At 40.4% G+C, this 21,156-nt stretch overlaps 2 protein-coding genes and 1 non-coding gene across 10 annotated transcripts in view; 1 reads left to right on the top strand and 2 right to left on the bottom strand.

The window, feature by feature from the left end:
• Positions 1 to 1,325, bottom strand: part of LOC126371816 (guanine nucleotide exchange factor DBS-like) — a 165,475-nt gene extending 164,150 nt beyond the window's left edge. For all 3 annotated transcript variants that reach the window (XR_007567088.1, XM_050017186.1, XM_050017230.1), the window contains exon 1: positions 881 to 1,325. Coding sequence is in view for 2 of the 3 variants with exons in the window: in XM_050017186.1 (XP_049873143.1) it covers positions 881 to 1,049 (169 nt within the window). In the remaining variant the exon portion in view is untranslated. The remainder of the gene's footprint in view (positions 1 to 880) is intronic.
• Positions 1,326 to 1,636: 311 nt separating this feature from the next.
• Positions 1,637 to 19,669, top strand: LOC126371746 (nascent polypeptide-associated complex subunit alpha, muscle-specific form-like). Of its 6 annotated transcripts, none has more exons than XM_050017132.1 (10): positions 1,637 to 1,796; positions 8,282 to 8,417; positions 9,077 to 9,251; positions 11,938 to 12,100; positions 12,850 to 12,976; positions 13,533 to 13,704; positions 14,770 to 14,930; positions 15,633 to 16,017; positions 16,328 to 17,450; positions 18,676 to 19,669. In XM_050017132.1, the coding sequence occupies exons 1-10, from the start codon at positions 1,790 to 1,792 to the stop codon at positions 19,320 to 19,322; spliced, it is 3,096 nt and encodes a 1,031-aa protein (XP_049873089.1). In that variant the 5' UTR covers positions 1,637 to 1,789; the 3' UTR covers positions 19,323 to 19,669. The 6 variants fall into 6 exon arrangements, with proteins under 6 accessions (XP_049873089.1, XP_049873066.1, XP_049873074.1 ...); XM_050017109.1 differs by adding an exon at positions 17,722 to 17,764 and having other exon boundaries at positions 14,770 to 16,017; positions 18,676 to 18,901; XM_050017117.1 differs by adding an exon at positions 17,722 to 17,764 and having other exon boundaries at positions 14,770 to 16,017; positions 18,587 to 18,696.
• Positions 19,670 to 19,940: 271 nt separating this feature from the next.
• Trnad-guc (transfer RNA aspartic acid (anticodon GUC)) lies at positions 19,941 to 20,012 on the bottom strand. The gene has a single exon. It is a non-coding gene; the product is annotated as a tRNA-Asp (tRNA).
• Positions 20,013 to 21,156: the final 1,144 nt, after the last annotated feature.

The raw sequence follows: 21,156 nt of genomic DNA on the forward strand, positions 1-21,156 counted from the left end.
CTATTTATATGCCTTTCCTAATCGTCTCGCATGTTAGCTGTAAATATATACCTATTTATGTTAATACTTATCTTCCCTTCCATTAATAATCATCATATTTCTTTAACATCATACCTACCTACTTACTAAGTTATAATAATTATTGTGTAATTCTGTATTTTTTTACAATTATACATCTGTTCATGAATAGGATGTATACAGGACCTTTTACCCTAAAGAAAAGACAAATTCAATACGTAAAAAAATGGCGCGAAATAGGTAGGTAGGTAGTACCTATTATTCGGTCCCAGTCCCAGCAGTGGTGCATTTGACAAAGGGCGGAAGGGTTATTGGTGTGTTTTATAAAACTAATTATTGTTTCATAATATAGTAATCAGTATTTACGTAGTAACGTTATTATTATTAGTGCTTTATTTCTGTCAGAATTAAAAAAAGAACAAGGTGTGCCTGTTGTGTGCTGGTTTTGCTGAGTAAAGTTGCCTTAGGTATATTATTTTCGATATAGCTGGAAGATTTATTTATATGTATAAATTTGGTATTATGCCTATAAAAGTGTAAGTAATGTAAGTACCTACCTATCTACTTAGGATTTATTTAAAAAGCGAATGAAAATGTGTATAAATGTAGGTATATTACCTACCTATTACAAGAACTCTGAACCATCATAGGTAGGTAGGTACCTTACTCTGCTTTTGTTTGTTGCTTATTTATCAGTTTTACTTTTCGTAGCCTAGGCAGGTACCTACTACCTATTTGTTTTGCTATAAAACACGTTTTAAGCATTTTACCTACACCTACACAATTACGCACTGCGTACTTACCTATGCAACGTGATTCAGACCAAAAAGTCTATTAAATTATAGTTAATCAATTAACTTACCAACAGCTGCGTCTAAGGCAAAACAGCTACTGCGTGATTTGACCACGGCTCCCGGCGATGGGCCATCAGGCCACTCCATCTTCTCCTCCATAGCCTTTGAAGCACTTCTTTTGAACTGCTCCAAGAAACTGTCTATTTGTGTCTCTATACTCGTCGGAGAATTAGCCATCGTTTTCCTCGAAACACCGAAAACAAACACACGACTCTAATCTCATCTATGAACACATTTCACTCTCTTCATGTCTGTTTCTGCTGTTTTTAGCGCTCAGCGTGGCTAAGCACTGACTAGGGTAATTCACATTGCGTAGTTATTCACTCTTCTTGTGCCAAAATCGTTCATCGACCCGAGTTTACGCACGATAATATCAAAGACCGCGGTCACCCGCGGGATATAAAAGAAACTACCTATTGGTTGGGCTGCAAAGTGAGTTTACTACGGATACCGTTATGCTATATACGGCATTGAAAATAAAGCGACACCCACCGACATCTATCGATCCTGTTGAACAGCTGATTTCTCGGTGTTGCCAACTATTAACTTTTGAAACTTATAATGCTGCTACGGTAGAAAATAAAAACGCACATAAATGTTTTTAAATTTAACGATGCTTAACTACTGGAATTTTGCTGTTGCTTAAACGTGAGTTAAATAGTGTCTTTTTGCTTTAATTGTGTATTAGCGTCGTTGCATGACTTATCTGTAGTATAGTACGCATGCGCTAATAGCAATGTGTGGGTAGGTGATGACGTTCGTCTGGTGGTGTGCGTGGGTATCGCGGCGAGGGGGTCGCGGTCGCCGGTCGCGCACGCTGCGTGCATTTGCCAGTACTGCGCGAGGAGCGCGTGTAGTTCGTGTTATTACTAGAGGTGACTGGAACTGTCACACACGACACTACACCCGGCCACATAATGTCAAGTGAGTTTAACATCTATTTACCATTTTACAATAATAAAAATCTGTACATTTTAATAGATTTAGTTTTTATTACACAAAGTAAGATAAAACGCAAAGGAACGGGAAAACAGTAAAACAGCGAGGAAATGATTTTATGTAAATCAGTTGACATTAACGCAACATACCAGAGGTTATCACAATAAAATTAGGGTAGAATTGTAAATATTAACATACCTATCGCCAAAATATTTCTTACTTTTCCACTATTTTTCTCCAATAAATAGTAAGAATGTGAAAAAATATACGGTCGAATTGAGAACCTCCTTTTATGAAGTCGGTTAAAAAATAGGAAAGTAAATCAATAGTAGAAATAGGTAGTTTATTTATAAAACTTTTATAACATGTAGGTACCTACCAAACTGTCCAATATTTGGTGATCTATCTAACAGATTAAGTAATTCTGAAATTCAGTAGGAGACAATTGTTAATGATCATGTAGGTTCCCGATCTGTAAGCCAAACATTTGTTAATTTAACGACGACAATTTAAAAAAGTGACATAAAAAGTTCCGTTAATATTCATAATTTATTAGACGGTACTTAACTTATTTATATGCACTTTTTAAATACGTACCTATTAATGCGAATTATTAAGATATAAATAAAAAAAATACTTTTCAAAGGCGAGATTCTCGACAGCCTTGAAAAGTATTCTGGTTTGGTTATTCTGGTCCAGCCGGCTCCATATATCTGACTATCATTGTTGACACCACAAACATAAACCAAACCGACACTTGTGTTATTTTGTCTACAAAATGTCACGAAAAATGAAGACCCGCTTATAATTTTTAAAGCGCGTTGTGGTTTTTGTGATGCCCAGTATGTTTTACAAAATCGTAAACGTAATGTACATCGGTATCATTAAGTACATTCATAAACATCGCGAGGTCTTATCGTCAGCGCATTGCGTTATCATTTGCTCTAATATCTGCTATAGTCTTGACCGTGGCGCTTGGTGCGTGACAAAGGCATTCTTTTTATTTTTAATTAACTTCAAGACAGATAGCTTCATTAGCAACAGTAGTTCAACGAGTATGACATACGATATTGTAATTGAGATAATGTTATTATTTAACGTGAGGCTATGGACGTGAGTGTGAGATGGTTGTGGTTTGGTATCAGATATTCAATACCAGCCACAAAGGTTCATCCGACCTGATTGCGGCTAATCTGGCGCCAATGATATACCTACCTACCATTGTGATACTCCAGCGCAATCAATATGTGCCGGTATAGAATATGTTTAAAAGTAGTAAGTAATAAAGCGTTTTATGAAATAAAATGTTCCTCACTGGCTTGCAGTCCTAAAATCGCGATGATGATCACTAATAGGTATACCTTCAAAAATTGTGTGCGTCAAGCTAGCGGCCTCAAAAAAAAAATGGGCACGAAAAAATAATTTGACCATACCAAAAAATAGTACTCTTATTGAAAAAAATAGTACCTGTTGTAAAAAAATTAGTACCATCACGGTTCTGGATTTATAGCCATGTTTTATTGCACTTGCTAGCTTGACGGTGAGCGAAATTTGGCGAGAGTTAACGACAAGGTCTTTCGCTTTGATTTAAACGCCAAAAAATAGTATCGAAATAGTACTCACCCCCTGCAAAATACCGAAAGTAGTACTTCAACGGTTCCAAAGTTATAAAGGCAGTTCTTTGATCCCGCTAGCTTGACGTTTTGAAAATACCTATTATCTGGGGAACGCTTGCATACTTCAGTTTGTAACTAATGTCAATAAACTCGTATGAAATAGTACTCCCTACCATCATAATTTTGATCCGATTCTCTTTGTAGAAATGTTAAAAAATCATCATAACCTATGCCATACATTTGTTGTTGATACAGTCACGTAGACAATTACATAACCTCACAATTTATTCGTAAGTATTGCCATTTTGGAGGTCTACCCTACCATTTCTTTGCACTTCAGTGCTGCTATTACAAAAAAATCCTATTGCATACACCCATATGCACTAATTTTAATAGAAAATGGCTGCATGGGTCTAGTTCTTATCGAAAACAATCTGTGATTTTAATACATCATAATACATTTTTAATCTGCTGTTTTATTTTATAATTTATACCTTCATGTTGAATTTGTTACGGATCGAAGTGTTTGTTAATAAACAATTTGCAGTATTTGTAGAATAACTCAAAGAGTTTCAACAATGATATTACTTTCATCTAACAACCCTGGCACGTCACCAATTTTTACCCAAAAATGGGGAAAAATACTGTGTGCGTCAAGCTAGCGGCCTCAAAAAAAAAATGGGCACGAAAAAATAATTTGACCATACCAAAAAATAGTACTCTTATTGAAAAAAATAGTACCTGTTGTAAAAAAATTAGTACCATCACGGTTCTGGATTTATAGCCATGTTTTATTGCACTTGCTAGCTTGACGGTGAGCGAAATTTGGCGAGAGTTAACGACAAGGTCTTTCGCTTTGATTTAAACGCCAAAAAATAGTACCGAAATAGTACTCACCCCCTGCAAAGTACCGAAAGTAGTACTTCAACGGTTCCAAAGTTATAAAGGCAGTTCTTTGATCCCGCTAGCTTGACGTTTTGAAAATACCTATTATCTGGGGAACGCTTGCATACTTCAGTATGTAACTAATGTCAATAAACTCGTATGAAATAGTACTCCCTACCATCATAATTTTGATCCGATTCTCTTTGTAGAAATGTTAAAAAATCATCATAACCTATGCCATACATTTGTTGTTGATACAGTCACGTAGACAATTACATAACCTCACAATTTATTCGTAAGTATTGCCATTTTGGAGGTCTACCCTACCATTTCTTTGCACTTCAGTGCTGCTATACAAAAAAATCCTATTGCATACACCCATATGCACTAATTTTAATAGAAAATGGCTGCATGGGTCTAGTTCTTATCGAAAACAATCTGTGATTTTAATACATCATAATACATTTTAAATCTGCTGTTTTATTTTATAATTTATACCTTCATGTTGAATTTGTTACGGATCGAAGTGTTTGTTAATAAACAATTTGCAGTATTTGTAGAATAACTCAAAGAGTTTCAACAATGATATTACTTTCATCTAACAACCCTGGCACTTCACCAATTTTTACCCAAAAATGGGGAAAAATACTGAAATCTGACAACATTCTTGACCATGTGTAATAATTTTGTTCGCGACTGTACTTGTCTTGATAAATGTATGACATAGGTTATAATGACTTTTTGACATATTTCTACAAAGAGAATCAGGTCCAAATTATGATGGTAGGGAGTACTATTTCATACGAGTTTATTGACATTAGTTACAAACTGAAGTATGCAAGCATTCCCCAGATAATAGGTATTTTCAAAACGTCAAGCTAGCGGGATCAAAGAACTACCTTTATAACTTTGGAACCGTTAAAGTACTACTTTCGGTATTTTGCAGGGGGTGAGTACTATTTCGATACTATTTTTTGGCGTTTAAATCAAAGCGAAAGACCTTGTCGTTAACTCTCGCCAAATTTCGCTCACCGTCAAGCTAGCAAGTGCAATAAAACATGGCTATAAATCCAGAACCGTGATGGTACTAATTTTTTTACAACAGGTACTATTTTTTTCAATAAGAGTACTATTTTTTGGTATGGTCAAATTATTTTTTCGTGCCCATTTTTTTTTTGAGGCCGCTAGCTTGACGCACACAAAATACTGAAATCTGACAACATTCTTGACCATGTGTAATAATTTTGTTCGCGACTGTACTTGTCTTGATAAATGTATGACATAGGTTATAATGACTTTTTGACATATTTCTACAAAGAGAATCAGGTCCAAATTATGATGGTAGGGAGTACTATTTCATACGAGTTTATTGACATTAGTTACAAACTGAAGTATGCAAGCATTCCCCAGATAATAGGTATTTTCAAAACGTCAAGCTAGCGGGATCAAAGAACTACCTTTATAACTTTGGAACCGTTGAAGTACTACTTTCGGTATTTTGCAGGGGGTGAGTACTATTTCGATACTATTTTTTGGCGTTTAAATCAAAGCGAAAGACCTTGTCGTTAACTCTCGCCAAATTTCGCTCACCGTCAAGCTAGCAAGTGCAATAAAACATGGCTATAAATCCAGAACCGTGATGGTACTAATTTTTTTACAACAGGTACTATTTTTTTCAATAAGAGTACTATTTTTTGGTATGGTCAAATAATTTTTTCGTGCCCATTTTTTTTTTGAGGCCGCTAGCTTGACGCACACCAAAAATTTGGAAAACCAATTTATAATTCTTTTATATTTCAGTTTGACTTAGTAGACAAACAGCTACCTAGTCATAAAAATACTGCTATTTCTAAACAAAACTGCATTTGCTTAATTTTCACTATTTTTAATAGTAAAAAACAGCTCTTTAGCGTGAGCTACATGTGGATCTTTACCTAGTAGTAAAAACTTGGAAAGCGTGGATCACGAAAGCCTGTATAATTAGATTTCTTTTATTTTAGTTTGCATGATCGTAGAAAAAAGATCAACATGACTGCATTCCTTTATTCCGTTAAGCGGTCGACTGCCCGCGTGGTTCCATCCCGCCAGACTGGCCGCACCTAAATAGAAACCACAGGGACATTGCTCCCGCGCCGCGTCTGATCCTGCGTCAACCTCTGAAGTGCCTTATTCGGGTGCCTTTCATACGATTCATCGTGTTCAATTATATTAAACTTCCGTTTGAAATATTTCTTTTGCTGAAGATCTTAAAAAAAACATTTTATAGATCTGGAGATGAGGATACTGAAACTTTCACAAGTTTTATTATTCTTTCTTCATGTTACTTATTGTTCCCGTTATTATCTACAAATCTGCAGTGCTACAGGGTAGAAAAGTACCTCTTACGTATCCCTAACATCAGCTTCAAATGATAAGGGACGATTTTAGCTTCGGCCTTTAAATATGATAAAAAATGTGCAATATAAAAATCTTTTTAGTATAAGATCGTATTATATTAACCGGTCAATAATTATTTGTAGTGAATCGAGTTGCCTCCGCGTGTGTTGCTTGAAACGAGGACGGAGTAACCGAGTTCCGAGGCTTAAACTTATAACAAAACATCAGCTCATGACTATATTCCCAATTGGGCTAGTCAGGTACATCACAAGATAAACTGAGTATCCACGCTTTAACAAACTTTTACCCGCCATAAAATAATATTTACTTTGCTAGCTTATATATTGCGCAAACCTTGCCAGAAGATACGTTAAAAATATTGATGTCTCGTAAACGTAAAGAAAACAAACATCCAGTTGATGCAGATGCGGCACTAAAACTTGACCTCGAACGATGATGGCATTTCCTCGCCTGGATATTTCTGGACGCGTGGATTGCCATTTCTTTAAAGTCTAATGATAAAGTCAAAATAGTATCTGTCGCGATATTGAAACATTTTGACCACGTATCTAAGTTTGGTAATGGTTTGGCATTTAGGATTGTTTATTGTGATACGTCATCATCGCATTGGCACAAGTAGGTGTGGAAAGAAAAGTTGGATCATCGGTTTAATTGTGGAATAGAGGCGTCAACATGCCCGGCGCAGCATATCTGCCGCTATCCAGTGGTTTTATTTTCACTTTTATTTGTGTCGCGCTATTTCGGAACAGAACGTGCGGCACTTGTCTATTACACAGCAGCACATATGATGGCCCGCGCACGCTGGACGCCGGGAGTGGGAGCTATTCATGTCTGTAGGAATATGTATTCATGATTTAAAATATCTAACATGCTCGCTCATTATTTTACCCTGCTGGCGTAAATTTTGTAGAAAGACACAATAATTTGCGACTTGTAATCAATTACTCTTCATGGCAGCGAACTCAGTCGACACAAAAGACAGCAACAAATAACTTTTATTTCTTTCCTCCAAGATTGAACGTGCACACGTGTCAATATTGACAAAGACTGTACAACGTAGGTACATCTAACAGAGTAGATGTGGCGCCAATTCTGGTGCACGTGCCAATAACATCCTACGTAAAAGCACAGCGTAATTCTCAAGAGGAACAAACTGCGCATTTCCAGAGACCTTTTTACGACAGAGCACCCACATCCTATACGTCCAGTGTAACCATCTTAAAATACTGATTTGCGTAATCTTCCCAACCCTGATTTCCAGCTATTTTAGTAATTTACGTCGTTGGCACTTACAAGTTGTGATTTGATTGGGTTTGGTCGTAAATAAATTAAACACACAAAAATAATGCTGATTCCTTACACTGAATAAACATGACGCCACGGAGATGCCAACTAACAATTTCATAGAATAAATCATGCCACTTTGTTACAATACGATGTCTAGGAGGATAGAAGTGAACATGTGAATGATACAAATAACTTTGTACATTGTACGTTTAATGAGAGCACTATAAGTATTACTTGTTTTTACTAGTTTTCTGTGTTGCTGATTTCTTCATATTTCGTCTTCAGATAGAGCATGGGTGACGTTGGCGACCAACGATTCGTACGGTCTAGGAGCGCTGGTGCTGGCTCATTCTTTGCGCCGCGCCAGCTCCTCCTACCCTGCAGTTGTACTCATCACACCTTCGGTCACTGAAGCTATGAGGTATTGTTTCTAACAACAAAAGGTGCTACAGTTTGAGAATGTTGAGATCAGGCCATGGGAGCCTACCGCTGTAAGACGCCATAATAAAGTCAAATAACCTTATAATATTCCCATTGGAGTTGTCGAATTCCGAATGAAATACGATAATCCTTTTGCCACTGTCTCGTGTACCTTGTGTGCACTATAACATCGAAAATATTTGACAAAACAAAACCATGTTTGCGTATCTGCTTACATACTAGTGGATATGAATGTTTACTTACTGTGTAAATGAATTAACTGACTGATGACTCATGCAAGATGCAACAGTCGTGAAACGTTAGATAACAGCCTGTCGAAGAATTCCGCCTGTCTCGTAATATTTTTTGGTGAAACGTTCATCCCCTATCTTACTATCGTTAAAGGGTGTGTAATTATTGTACCATTGTTTGGAAACTGAACGCTTAGTTGAACTCTGGCTCTTGGACTTGACAATTTGTCGTGGTGTTCGATAACAACGTAGCACCGTCTGCGACGTGAATTAATGTGTTATTATACCTAGATATAAAGCATATACAAACACACACACACACACAAAGAAGTTAGCTGTGCTGGACTTCACAGTTTATTGCTAAGTATGTAGCGCGTTATCATCGAGTATTATGTCTCGCTTTCTCCAGAAATCGTCTAAGCGCAGTGTTCGCGGAGGTGATAACAGTGGATGTCCTGGACTCACGAGACGCCGCACATTTGGCCCTGCTGCAGCGGCCTGAACTAGGCATCACCTTCACAAAGATCCACTGCTGGACCCTCACGCAATATCAAAAATGCGTCTTCCTTGACGCCGATACATTGGTAAGTTGATTTGTCATTAATTTGGGGTCCACATATCGCATCGATTCATGACGTGAAGACATTTTGGCTGGCTCATAAGTTACGTTACGTTTTTAAGACAATGGAACAAGAAAAATGGTAAGAGTATGATGCAAAGTCGATGTAGTAAATGATTAAAATTCTATCACATCGATCGATCATAACGACTTAACGTAAATTCAATCACATTCTTGAGCTGTTTTGAAGATAATTGGAGATATTTCAGTTAACAGTATCAGACTAACTAGTGTGTGACATCAGAGGTTTGCTTTTGCTCGCTTTATCTTAGTCGTAATCTATTACGTAGTGGCGGCAGCAAAAATAGAATCTAATAATAAATATAATAAATCGCACTACATAGCAAGATTGAAGATTGGAACGAAAAACATTACATGTGATTAAATTCTTTGAATACTTTTTTATTTCAAAATGTGCGATTGACTTTAAAATATTATAAGTAAGTAACTTATTCCTCTCATTCAATAACCGTTAATCTAGTTGCCTTACCGAGCAAGAAGTCAGAGTATATAAAAAGAGAACAGAGGACAGAGATAAGCCCGCCATAAGGCCGCCATTTGCCATGTACTTAGTTAAAGAGACTTTTTGTAATTATTTCTTTTTATTTTGGTGCAATAAAGTGTATTTGTATTGTATTGTAGATAAGATGAGAGAGATATATCACTCTTCAGAATAAGATAGTCACGTTACACTTTGGTATTAAAATCTGAACTTTCCTTTCTGACTAGATTAAAAATTCTTTGAAAATAGTTGTTAGTCTGGTTGTTTTATGCAACAAAGATTTTGTGGCTACTTATTTTAATGAGTGATCTATCTCTCTCTTAGATTCTCTTCTTTCTCTATATGGGCTTAAGTTTTGTCCTGTATCCGTACCGGCGTAGTCTCACCCTTACTATAAAATATTCACACAAAACAAGAATGTATGTGTCATTTTTATGTCCGTACTTCTCTCGGCGAGTTTATTCGTGTAGTCAGTTCTTATACCAAGTCATGTATAGGGGTCATGTTACTTTCAATTGATTAAAAATTAGCCGCCGCCCGCGACGTCTACGGGTGTAGGTACCTAATGTCTGACTATTCTCTTATCTCAATATAACATTACGTCCCATTCTGTTAGGAAATTAGTAAAGATGATATTTACTATCGTTGTGTGTGTCAACTGTGTGCATGATGCGTGAGAGTATTTAATTTAGTACGACCAAAAAAAAATATTCTTATCTTTATAGTAGATAGCTTATTTATAGCTGCCAAATATTTTATTTGAGTATACCGACCTACGTAGGTATGCTAGGCACACGTTTTCAAACAGTTTTAAGTGTGACAGTAACGTGAACTGACCTATGGTTCTGGTTTAATCTTTCAATTTACAGTTCGAAGTGCTAGTGCATGTATTCAACGATTGTATACGATAAGAAAGTCAATGCTACCGGATGTGTCCGCTATAGTAACCCGAGATGACGAGCTGCATAACCGTGGCCCAAATACTTGTCCCGACAATTTTGGACGGCCTCCAAATTAAACACTTTATCTACATTTTTCTTTCAAACACCACCGACTGGCGAGTATACACACGGCACCCATAAAACAACGATGGCGAAGTTTACCGTTGATCCTCTAAAAATCTATAATTACCTATTGATTAGATAATTAGCTACACTTATCATGACATTACATAAGCTCGGAATTCAATTTCGGCACAAATAATAAACAAGGAGATAGTGTTTCGGTAGAACCCATTCATTTTGCAAGTTAGGTATGTTTTATCGCAGGTTATTGTGTGTCAATTCTGCCTTTATCCGAGTTCAGATAAAGCGTTGTTGATAATTTCGCTTTTATTTGAAAGGTACGTAGAGTGTATTGAAGTATAATGGCTTAGATTCTTTTATCTTTTTGCAAAAATAATCAAGTATTTTGACGCCAGATACGTAGCGCTCACGCATCATATAAGTCTCTAATGGTATTCTTTAGCAGAATGAAATGGTTTCCTGTCAGGTGAACGCTAACCATGATCATAGCATGAGTCATAATCATAAAGTATATCGATACAATTTATAAAAGACCAACGGGATTATTTGAGATTGTTCTGAATATTGAAATTCAGTGAACCGAAGTGAATCGCAAGATGTGATGTGATAATGCTTCTTAGCGTTCATAGATTTTTTGGGAATACTTACCGGCAATTCAAAAAATAAATGAAATGAATCTCCCTCCTCCCATTCCTCTTTCCATTGAATGATTGAAAAAATCAATCATTCAATGGAAAGAGGAATGGGAGGCCTTTGCCCAACAGTGGGATCTTGTAGGCTAGATTAGATTAGACTCACCGGCAATTCAAAAGAACTCATAGATGATCCCGGCCTACTCACGGGTTTTCCCAAATGAATTACCCTATATATCTCACTTTCAAAAATTTGTGTATCATTTTCGTTCTCCACGTCGTCCAAAACTAATTTAACCTTACCTCACCTAGTTAGGTATGTCGTTTGGTCGTTTGGAGTGCATACTTTCCCCAGATTTCCAGAATTGATTTAACCGTACCTAATCCAACCCAACCACACAACACATTTCGAGTGCCTCCGCTCTCCAAATGACCCAAAACTGACATAATCGAAGCCAACCAGATATCAATAGAAGCGTCACCTCTCCCCAGATCGTCCAAAACTGTGATGAGTTGTTCGACCGGGAAGAGTTGTCAGCTGCCCCCGACGTTGGCTGGCCCGACTGCTTTAACTCTGGAGTCTTCGTGTTCGCGCCTTCCAACGAGACCTACTCCAGGCTGATCACCTTCGCGCAGGAACGCGGCAGCTTCGATGGTATGGGAATTTTATTTGTACCTTACAGCTCACGATATCGTCCGTATAGATTTCTGGTTTCGCGGTTTAGGCGTGAAAAGGTATCAGACAGATAGTTAAGTTTCGCTTTTATAATATTGGTATGGCATCATAGGCACCTATAGGTAGGTAGTTACTCACCGAGATAGATATGCTCGTGTAACGTAACGTAACAGTATACTCACATATACGTATGTGCTGCGATAGCTCGACGAACTACAGTACAATAACTATGACAATTTGTAATATGGATAAAAGCCAAACAATTTTAAAGATTGTAAATACATTCAAACTTTTACACTACGACGCAACGAAGCTAATTTGAATAAGCGAAATCAACCTTGTTATGAATCAGTACAAGCTTAACCAGTTTTATTTGACAAAACTTTCATTGCAGATACTAGTAATTATTTCTAACTATGCTAATCAATGATCGACATAATGAATTATAATCATGAAATTTACCAATTTTAGAAGAGGCCAAAGGTATTAATAATTTGAAATACTGCTTTAAAGCTGCAATATACGTCACGTTAGGTTTTTTCGCCCGAGACCCTTATCAGAGACGCTGATTTGATTATTCAAACGCGCACGTTTGTTCCCACAAATCTTGGTACCTAACCATCTTTCGATAGTCGAATCGTGTTAGATGCTTCCTCGATTCGATTGCCATATGATAAAGGCACAATGGGTAATTAACCCATATACATGCGTATAATTTTCTTCACCAGGCGGTGACCAAGGTCTTCTCAACTCGTTCTTCTCGGATTGGGCGCGCGGAGATATCAGCAAGCACCTTCCATTCCTCTACAACGTCACGTCTGCTGCCTTCTACTCATACCTGCCTGCGTTGAAACAGTAAGTACATGCCGGGAGAAGAATAATACTGGTTTAATGACAATGACATAAATTCGGATATAGTATGAGCGCGAATTATCCTGCTGTGAAAGTTAAAATGCTCTCAACTTTGTCTATAAATTTTTTGTAGCATTGTTCCAATGTTAGTCATCTGCAGACATTAAATAGTGAAAATGTGGGATGTAATGCGTCATAGATTATTTTGCCTCATCAACCTATTCCTGTTCTTTCCTGTTTCCTTCTGAAACTTGACCCGATTCAAGCATGCAAACGCTCATGTCGTCATATTGACCGCATGGAAATTTGTCGTCGATTTATTTTTGAATGGTTGTCAATCATTTACGAATGTCTAGGAGGGCTCCGACGATGATAATTATATTAATATCTGCTGTAATTATAATTACCTTCCTTCAAAATAGGTATTTTTAACTTTTGTGGCACCGGTCTGGTGGAGATCTAACTTTTTGATTATGTATCGTTCCCGTTTTGATTTTTGATTTTCTTGTGTCTGTAGTAGCTACAGGTTTATTGTACCGTCAACTCTTACTATTTCCAGTTACGGACAGGATCTGAAGATCATCCACTTTATCGGTGCCGCCAAGCCTTGGCTGCAACAGTTCAACTGGGAGTCTCGGTCGGTAGATGCGCCGGAGCACCTCCGCGAGTTCTTGCAACTATGGTGGGACCTCTTCGTTGGTCAAGTCCACTCGCAACTCGACACTGCTATGGTAAGTTGATTTTATCGTATCAACTATCAGAATTTAAATTTTATAAGAACCTACATTATGTACATTTGTGATCAGATCAGAACAAAAAATTAAAGTGAGTTATAACTTTATAAGTTACTGCACCTATCATGTATTCTGCTAATAATTATAAATCTGTCTGCTATTTGGTCAGCTATTTGGTAACTTATATCCCGAGCCATTACAATAAGAGTTCAATTTCAAGTATCAGTTCCATCCTCAATGAAATAGATACGTAGTGGTTTCTCCAGTTCATAATCTCAACCGCAGACACTTGCGGGTTTGTCACAGTACTAGTAAATCAATCCATTTTCTTATGAACCTCTGATCTGAACACTGCGATATGTTTTCCAAGCATTCAAAACAGGATTCAAATGTTGCAGAGGTGAGAATTTTGATGAAATGTAATGTTTTACTACACAGTCCCGTCTTAGTTTGTTGCAAGTTTTCCAGAGTCTGATTTAGTGTTATGAATTTTGAGTTTGACGTTGTACGCTTGTGAATAATACACACAGTTTGACCCTTGAGTGACTAAAATATATTCCGCTTGCACTCCGATGCTTGTGCACCTCTGCTATTTGTTGCACCTAGCACTTTAAGCACTTTAGACTGAAAGCAAACTGTTTCTCCAAAATACTAACATTTCTAACCAAGTCTGGCTCTCGGCTGATCATTGCACGATCTTTCAAATTTCTTAGGTTCGGGGATATGGAGTAGATGGTGTTGGTATTTTGGTGAAATAGTCACCGCGGTAACTGAATAAACATACTCTTGAATATGAAAATTAAATCATAAAATAGATGTGATTGTTAAGCAATGTCTAAGCGAGCTTTCGTAACTTTAAGGTTTTTATAGTCTTAAATTATGAAATGTTTGTCATCTTTGTATGTTTGTTTAGTGACGCCATGTTGTTATTTGTATATACTAGAAAACTAACAATCGCTTGGACTAAGCAATTAGCACTGTTTGAACATTCGTGTTTGAAGCTTGGTTCAAGTGTTTGTTTGCATGCTTGCCACTGAGCTTTTTTGTACCTTCGACCGGTAGGGTTTGGCCGTGGAGGTAGAGGAAGCTCCTCCGGAGACCCCTCCCCCAGAGGTTTCCCCGGAAGATACGCAGCGCCACTATGAACCAATAGTAGATCCAGAGTCCGAATTCCCTTGGCATCACCCCGAAGCTCAAACAGAAGATACGAATAACCCAGCAGAGCAAGTAGACTTATCACAGATACATGATCCTTGGCAGAATTATAGAGGAAATATTCCTCCAATGAGTGATTATTCTTATCAGCACTCGCATTCTGGAGGTGTGCAGAATGAGGAAGAAATTAGAAAGTATGCGTGGGAATATCAGTCTCCGCACCAGGATTATAACCGTCCCACTTCTGTTCACGACGAACAACATGTTTGGCACCAGCCTCAACCACACAATGAACATTATCAACACTGGGAGCACACTCACCAAGAACACCATCACCACACGGAACATAAATGGCAGCATCTTTCGCAACGATCTGATCAAAACCGTCGTCATTCAGACTTTCATCAACCACACGAGCATCATGTATGGCAGCGTCATTCACAATATGACTACCATTCACAACATGATCACCATTCACAACACGATCACCATTCTCAACACGATCACCATTCACACCACGATCACCATTCACACCACGATCACCATTCACAACATGAACAATCTCACCACCACGAGCCTCATCATCATCGAAAACAATCGCACGATCATTTCCCTACACAAAGCAATCAATCACAAAACCCTGCCAATCAATCATATCATCAAGATCATAATTCCCAAAGTGTCCAAAATCATTACGATCATAAAGATCATGTCCACCCTGCCCCTCAACGCATGGCTAGCGATCACTTACAAAAACATTCCGAACACAGGTCAGACCATCAAGAACACGGATACAAACACTTGAACCAATTAATCCGACCGATAGTAGAACACCTGTACTACGTGCACCTGGATCATAACAGGCGGTCTCGTCGCAGCCGCAGGGTCAATCCGCACGTATACTCAAATGGAATGAATGGACATATATCCGAATCCGAGAGTGAGGACGAAGAGTTTGTGATACCGAGACACCCGTACGACGGTTTCTACTTGAGGCACAGGTCGACTATAGACCCTCGCGGCCGCAAGATATGCACGCATGAGATCCCTCCCACTCCGTCGCCTACTCCGACCGCGACGCCTGAACTCACCTCGAGAAGCCTCACACCTGCTTCCGAGGACTTTGACACAGCAAGTGAATGCGAAGATCTAGATGTAAGTTACTCCTTCAACATTCACACGAGGTATAGGTATACAATTCTGATCGTAAAAGGTAAAAGTACAATTTAATAAGAGTGCTCGTAAAGTCACATTGTTAGCTAATCGAGACCCCGAATGTAGCTCGCTTTGTTTGCATGCTTGTGCCTACCGCACGTACTTATAATATTAATAACTAGCAGTTTGCATTAACAATACTGATACTTCCTTTTAAGATTAAGAGACACGATAGACAATAAGTTTATTGCTATTGCGGGAGTTAAGTTTTAGTCGATAATATTTTGAAATGTCCACCTGCCTATTTCAGAGTGGCGTGGCGGGAAACCTTGCCCGCGTGGTACCCGGCTCCAGCGGCTATCAGAGGGAAGCTATTGACGAGCTAACTCGTCGCCAGGGCTGGGAGGCAGGCAATATCGACTACATGGGTGCTGATTCCTTCGACAATATCTGGGCAAAGATTTCTCAAACATTGAATCAGCCTCGCACGTCGCCGCCTAAGCAACCGTCACCGCCTAAAGAGCCGTCACCTCCAAAAGAGCAGGCTCCGGCACCTGTGGCCCCGGTACCGGCACCTGAATCCCCCGCGCCTGCACCTGCGGCTTCGGCCCCGGCCCCTGAAGCCTCGGCCCCGGCCTCTGAAGCCCCGGCACCGACCCCAGCACCCGCAGACCCGACCCCGGTCCCTGAAGCCCCGGCCCCGACCCTAGCGCCCGCGGTTTCGGCTCCAGCCCCTGAAGCCCCGGTCCCGGCTCCAGCCCCGGCTCCAGCCCCTGAAGCCCCAGCCCCGGCTCCAGCCCCTGAAGCCCCAGCCCCGGCTCCAGCCCCTGAAGCCCCGGCGCCCGCGGCCCCGGCCCCGACTCCAGCGCCCGCGGCCCCGGCTCCAGCCCCAGAAGCCCCAGCCCCGGCCCCAGAGCCCGCGGCTTTGACCCCTGCCCCTGTCCCCGCGGCAGAGGCAGCACCTGTAGTTCCTACCCCCGCGCCAGCGGCGGCGCCAGCCCCCGCACCAGTAGAGAGTGCACCCGCGCCCGCTCCTGAGGCGCCTAAAACGGAAGGTCCCGCAGCCGCTGCCCCCGCAGAAGCGACTAAACCAGCAGCCTCCGCGGAACCCGCGCCAGCTCAGGCACCTAAAGAAAAGACTGAAACTCAAGTGCCGCCAACCCCGCCGGCGACTCCTAAATCGCCTTCAGAATCGTCGTCGCCAGTAACCGAAGCACCTCCTACACTAGAAGCGGCGAAAGACACAAGCGCCCCTGTGGAAGCACCGAAGACAGCGGCAGCCCCCACATCGCCTGTGGCCGCTGCCGCTGCGCCCGCAGCGACGCCGGAGAAGCCCCTGGACTCATCCGCGGCGACGGGCGCGTCCACGGACAGCCCGCCGCTGGCCCACACGCCGTCCAAGGAGGACGCCCCCGCCGCACCCGCTGCCAAATGTAAGTAATTTGACTTAACCCGCCGGCGACGGCTAACAGCTTTGCACTGTCACTCTCACCGAGTTCATTTTGCCGTTTTCTTAAGTCTTGTACTAATATTCTATAGATTACTCGCATCGATCCTGCGCGATCCGAGATATGAAACCATCGTCTCGCAGTCGCGTAGGATATGATGTCTTCCACATGTTTTATTTGTGCCGTTTTGTGATGTTTTGGTTTTTATGATAATTTTCTGAGCATAAGTTACAAAATTCGTTGTTATTTCACCCAGCTACCGAGGAGGCAGCACAAGAGACGCGGCTTTGATAGATCAGGTAATGAAGTTTTGCTACTTGGACCCAACGCAATTTCGTATTTAGTTGACGGGTTTTGGTGGAGGAATTATTATATGTGTAGGTACTTGGTTTTAATCCTTTAGAGCTTTCCGTGTCTTTTCTGTCTTATTTATTATGGTTAAAAATGGTGACACCTCAGAATTGATGGCACTGGTGGAGAGTATGTTGGTCCTCCTGTAATATGTCTGTCGGTCTATGGATGTCCTGTGATAAATAAAGCTATTTAACGTGCGGATGTTGGGTTGCGTCCAAGTAGATGCTGTATGTAGGATCGTCTGTACTCATTACGCTATTTCTGGAACGTGGAAGGAATTTCAAATTAAATCGAGATGTTAATACAGCTGAATGAGTGTTATGACGACATTGCAGTGACCTTTGCTCAGGCACTGTACTGTTCAGAGATTATTTTGTATGCGCACGCCTCCGTGGAGCACTTAAGAGAGATTGCTGTGGATTCAAACTGCAGCAATCTCAATATTTTATGTTTTGTTTTAAGCTTTACATGTCGTTTCACACAATACAAGGAACATTATTCAACGCTTATGTAGTATTTTGCCAAGTATACCCTTAAACCGAGAATACAACAAGTTAATACGTCGTTAGGAATATGCATCATTGTGACTCATACGATCAATTTCAGATTTCATTATAACGATATTCATCACAGAATGGATCATCAATGCAATAATATTCCTTGAAATAATTTAGGCTTCGGTTCTATGCTAAACTGACACCGTCTAACTTTCCGCTTGCATTTTCGAGTTAACCATGTAGTTCTGTTTTCCCTCGACTTTGTTCCAGGCCCTAACCGAGCTTGCTCTCTAATGTGACCGCCATACTAACGCCACGTGTAATCGGCCGAGATTAAGGCGGGAATGTTGGTATTGTAGCGGAGGAGCGGCGCAAGCCCGCGGGCAAGCTGCGGCTGAGCCCGCCCCCGGCCGCGGCGCCGCCGCTGCCCACGCCCGACTCCGAACTCGAGGATGCGGCCGCGCTCGCCAGTAGCATCATCGCGGGCGAACTGGCCGCCGCCGTCACCGCTGCCTCGCCGGCCGACCCCGCCACGCCGCAGCCGCCGCTCGACGACAAGCGCCTCTCGGCGGAAGCGCCTGAAATGCCCTCGCCCCCGGTCTCGCTGGCACAGATCGGCGTTAAACCTAAGGGGAAGCCCACTACCGCCGCACAAATAGAATCCTCCGTGTCGGAGAAGGTGCAGCCGCAGCCTGCGGCGCCGGCGACCCCCACAGCTGCGGCGCCTGCTACCCCCACGGCTGCGGCTCCCGCGACCCCCACGTCACCCACGGCCGCCGCCCCCGCGACCCCCACGTCACCCACGGCCGCCGCTCCCGCGACCCCCACGTCGCCCACGGCTGCCGCCCCCGCCACCCCCACGTCGCCGGATCCGAGCACACCCTGCGAGGCACCCAAGAAAAAGGTGGTCAAGAAGGTAGTAAAGAAGGACGGAGGGGCGAGCGGCGACGCGGCCACGCCGGTGCCGCCGCCGCGCAAGAAGGAAAAGAAACCCAAAGAAAAGTGAGCGCCCGCGCCGCTCCGCGAGTCATCTGTGCCATAACTGTAGCCTCTCATATTTACTTTTATGTCTATTTAATTTTCAACCATGCTTTTTGTGCTGTATAATCCGATATGTTAGAATTAATTATTATTTTTATTTTATAACGAAGCATCACACGTGTCCACTGTCGTATTTATAGAAATGAAATGGAATTGTGTATAATTTATTTTTTGTAAGAACTGTACCATTTTTGTCGCTATGATTTGGCTTACCTATTGTTTTTTAAAAAATGTTTACCAAAGGATGCAATGTATTTATAAAAAAGAAATTAAGTTTTTATGTAATTTTTGTATTAAAAGTCTATTTTTGGATTTGGTTCTTTGTTTTATTTTCATAGATACATAGGATGTTTCACAAGATACTTCTAAAATCAACTAGAAGATTATAGGCACCAAATAGAAGTTCATGACACATGGATTATGATCCAAAGGTCCTACCTACTGACCCGAACTGGTAGATTTAATTCTGAAATTACAAATTATATTTATGGTAGATGAGAAGAGAATCCATAATATTTGACTGTAACCTACTCGAATAATTCACAATATTCGATGTTCAAAAAATAAAGAGCAAAAAAGTGTTCTCTCCGGCGGGGAATCGAACCCCGGTCTCCCGCGTGACAGGCGGGGATACTGACCACTATACTACCGAAGACATGCATTATGTGTTGAAATTATGCATTGGATCAAAATTGTATGATATAAATAAAATTTTATTTAATTAATGGTAAATACAAATCTAATAATTATATTAAATTTGTAATCGTAACGAATAATTATAACAATAGTAACATGTACGTATTTTATTTGCCTAAATCTATAAAAATATATTTACTGCCGTAGAACGCCATCTAGTAGCCGTCGATAAAAGCTAACGGTGGATGTTCGTACGCCATGACAGTATGTGTCAGTCAAAGGAACTTTTGATTTATATTGATAGATGGCGATAGTATACAATTTCCGAACTACGGATCACGCATGCACAGGGATTGTCAGGGATCATACGGATCCTTATTATCTTACTGGTTTTTAGTGTTCGGTACCAAATTGGTAAAAAGGAACCCTTATAACGCGACTCGGTTAGTCTGTGTGAATTAAAAATGAATCGCAGCCTTTTCATGTAAATAGGCATTGTCAATGGTTGTTTTCTGTTATTGTACCTAAGTAAAAAAATATTACACTTCTAGGTATGTACTAGTGATGTTCCAAATATCCGTATCCGCGGATATCCGAGATAAAAGAAAAATCCGTTTATGTATCCGTGTCCGTTACTTTTCACGCGGATCTTTTACGGATCTTTTTCAGGTGATTAAGTAGAATTATTAAATAAAAAACTATAAAATTCCACTCAGATTGTTTTTATTTCTCAAAATCAAATATTTGGCACCTTATTGCAAAAATTTAGATAGATAGATCTTTATAATGAAAGCAAGATAAAATATCACTTTTATAACAATGAAATAACTAAAACTTTAATCTTTTTTTTTAAGAAAATAAAGATCCGTATCCGCGGATCTTTACACTAAATATCCGTATTCAGATCCGTATCCGCGGATATACATATTTAACGATCCGGCACATCACTAGTATGTACCTTTTACAAACCTATCTACAACCATAATACATTTATTTATGTAGCATTGTACTGGTAGCCCAGCCAATTGATTAATTTAAGCGTAGTAGCAGCATTGGAGCGTGCGTGAGGTTCAGGGCGGGCAAAGAAAACCTCGAGCCTATAATTTAGTCTGAAATTCCCCTTAGAACAAACAAGCACGTTGCCCAACATCTCCGCTGTCCAA

This window comes from Pectinophora gossypiella, chromosome 2 (assembly GCF_024362695.1).
Source record: "Pectinophora gossypiella chromosome 2, ilPecGoss1.1, whole genome shotgun sequence".
In the NCBI taxonomy this organism is placed as follows: Eukaryota; Metazoa; Arthropoda; class Insecta; order Lepidoptera; family Gelechiidae; genus Pectinophora; species Pectinophora gossypiella.

Excerpts from the sequence above, each read along its gene's own strand:
- LOC126371746 (XM_050017102.1), top strand. Across the intron at positions 8,418-9,076 it reads TCGGTCACTGAAGCTATGAG|AAATCGTCTAAGCGCAGTGT; the intron begins GTATTGTTTCTA and ends CGCTTTCTCCAG. Across the intron at positions 12,977-13,532 it reads TACCTGCCTGCGTTGAAACA|TTACGGACAGGATCTGAAGA; the intron begins GTAAGTACATGC and ends TACTATTTCCAG.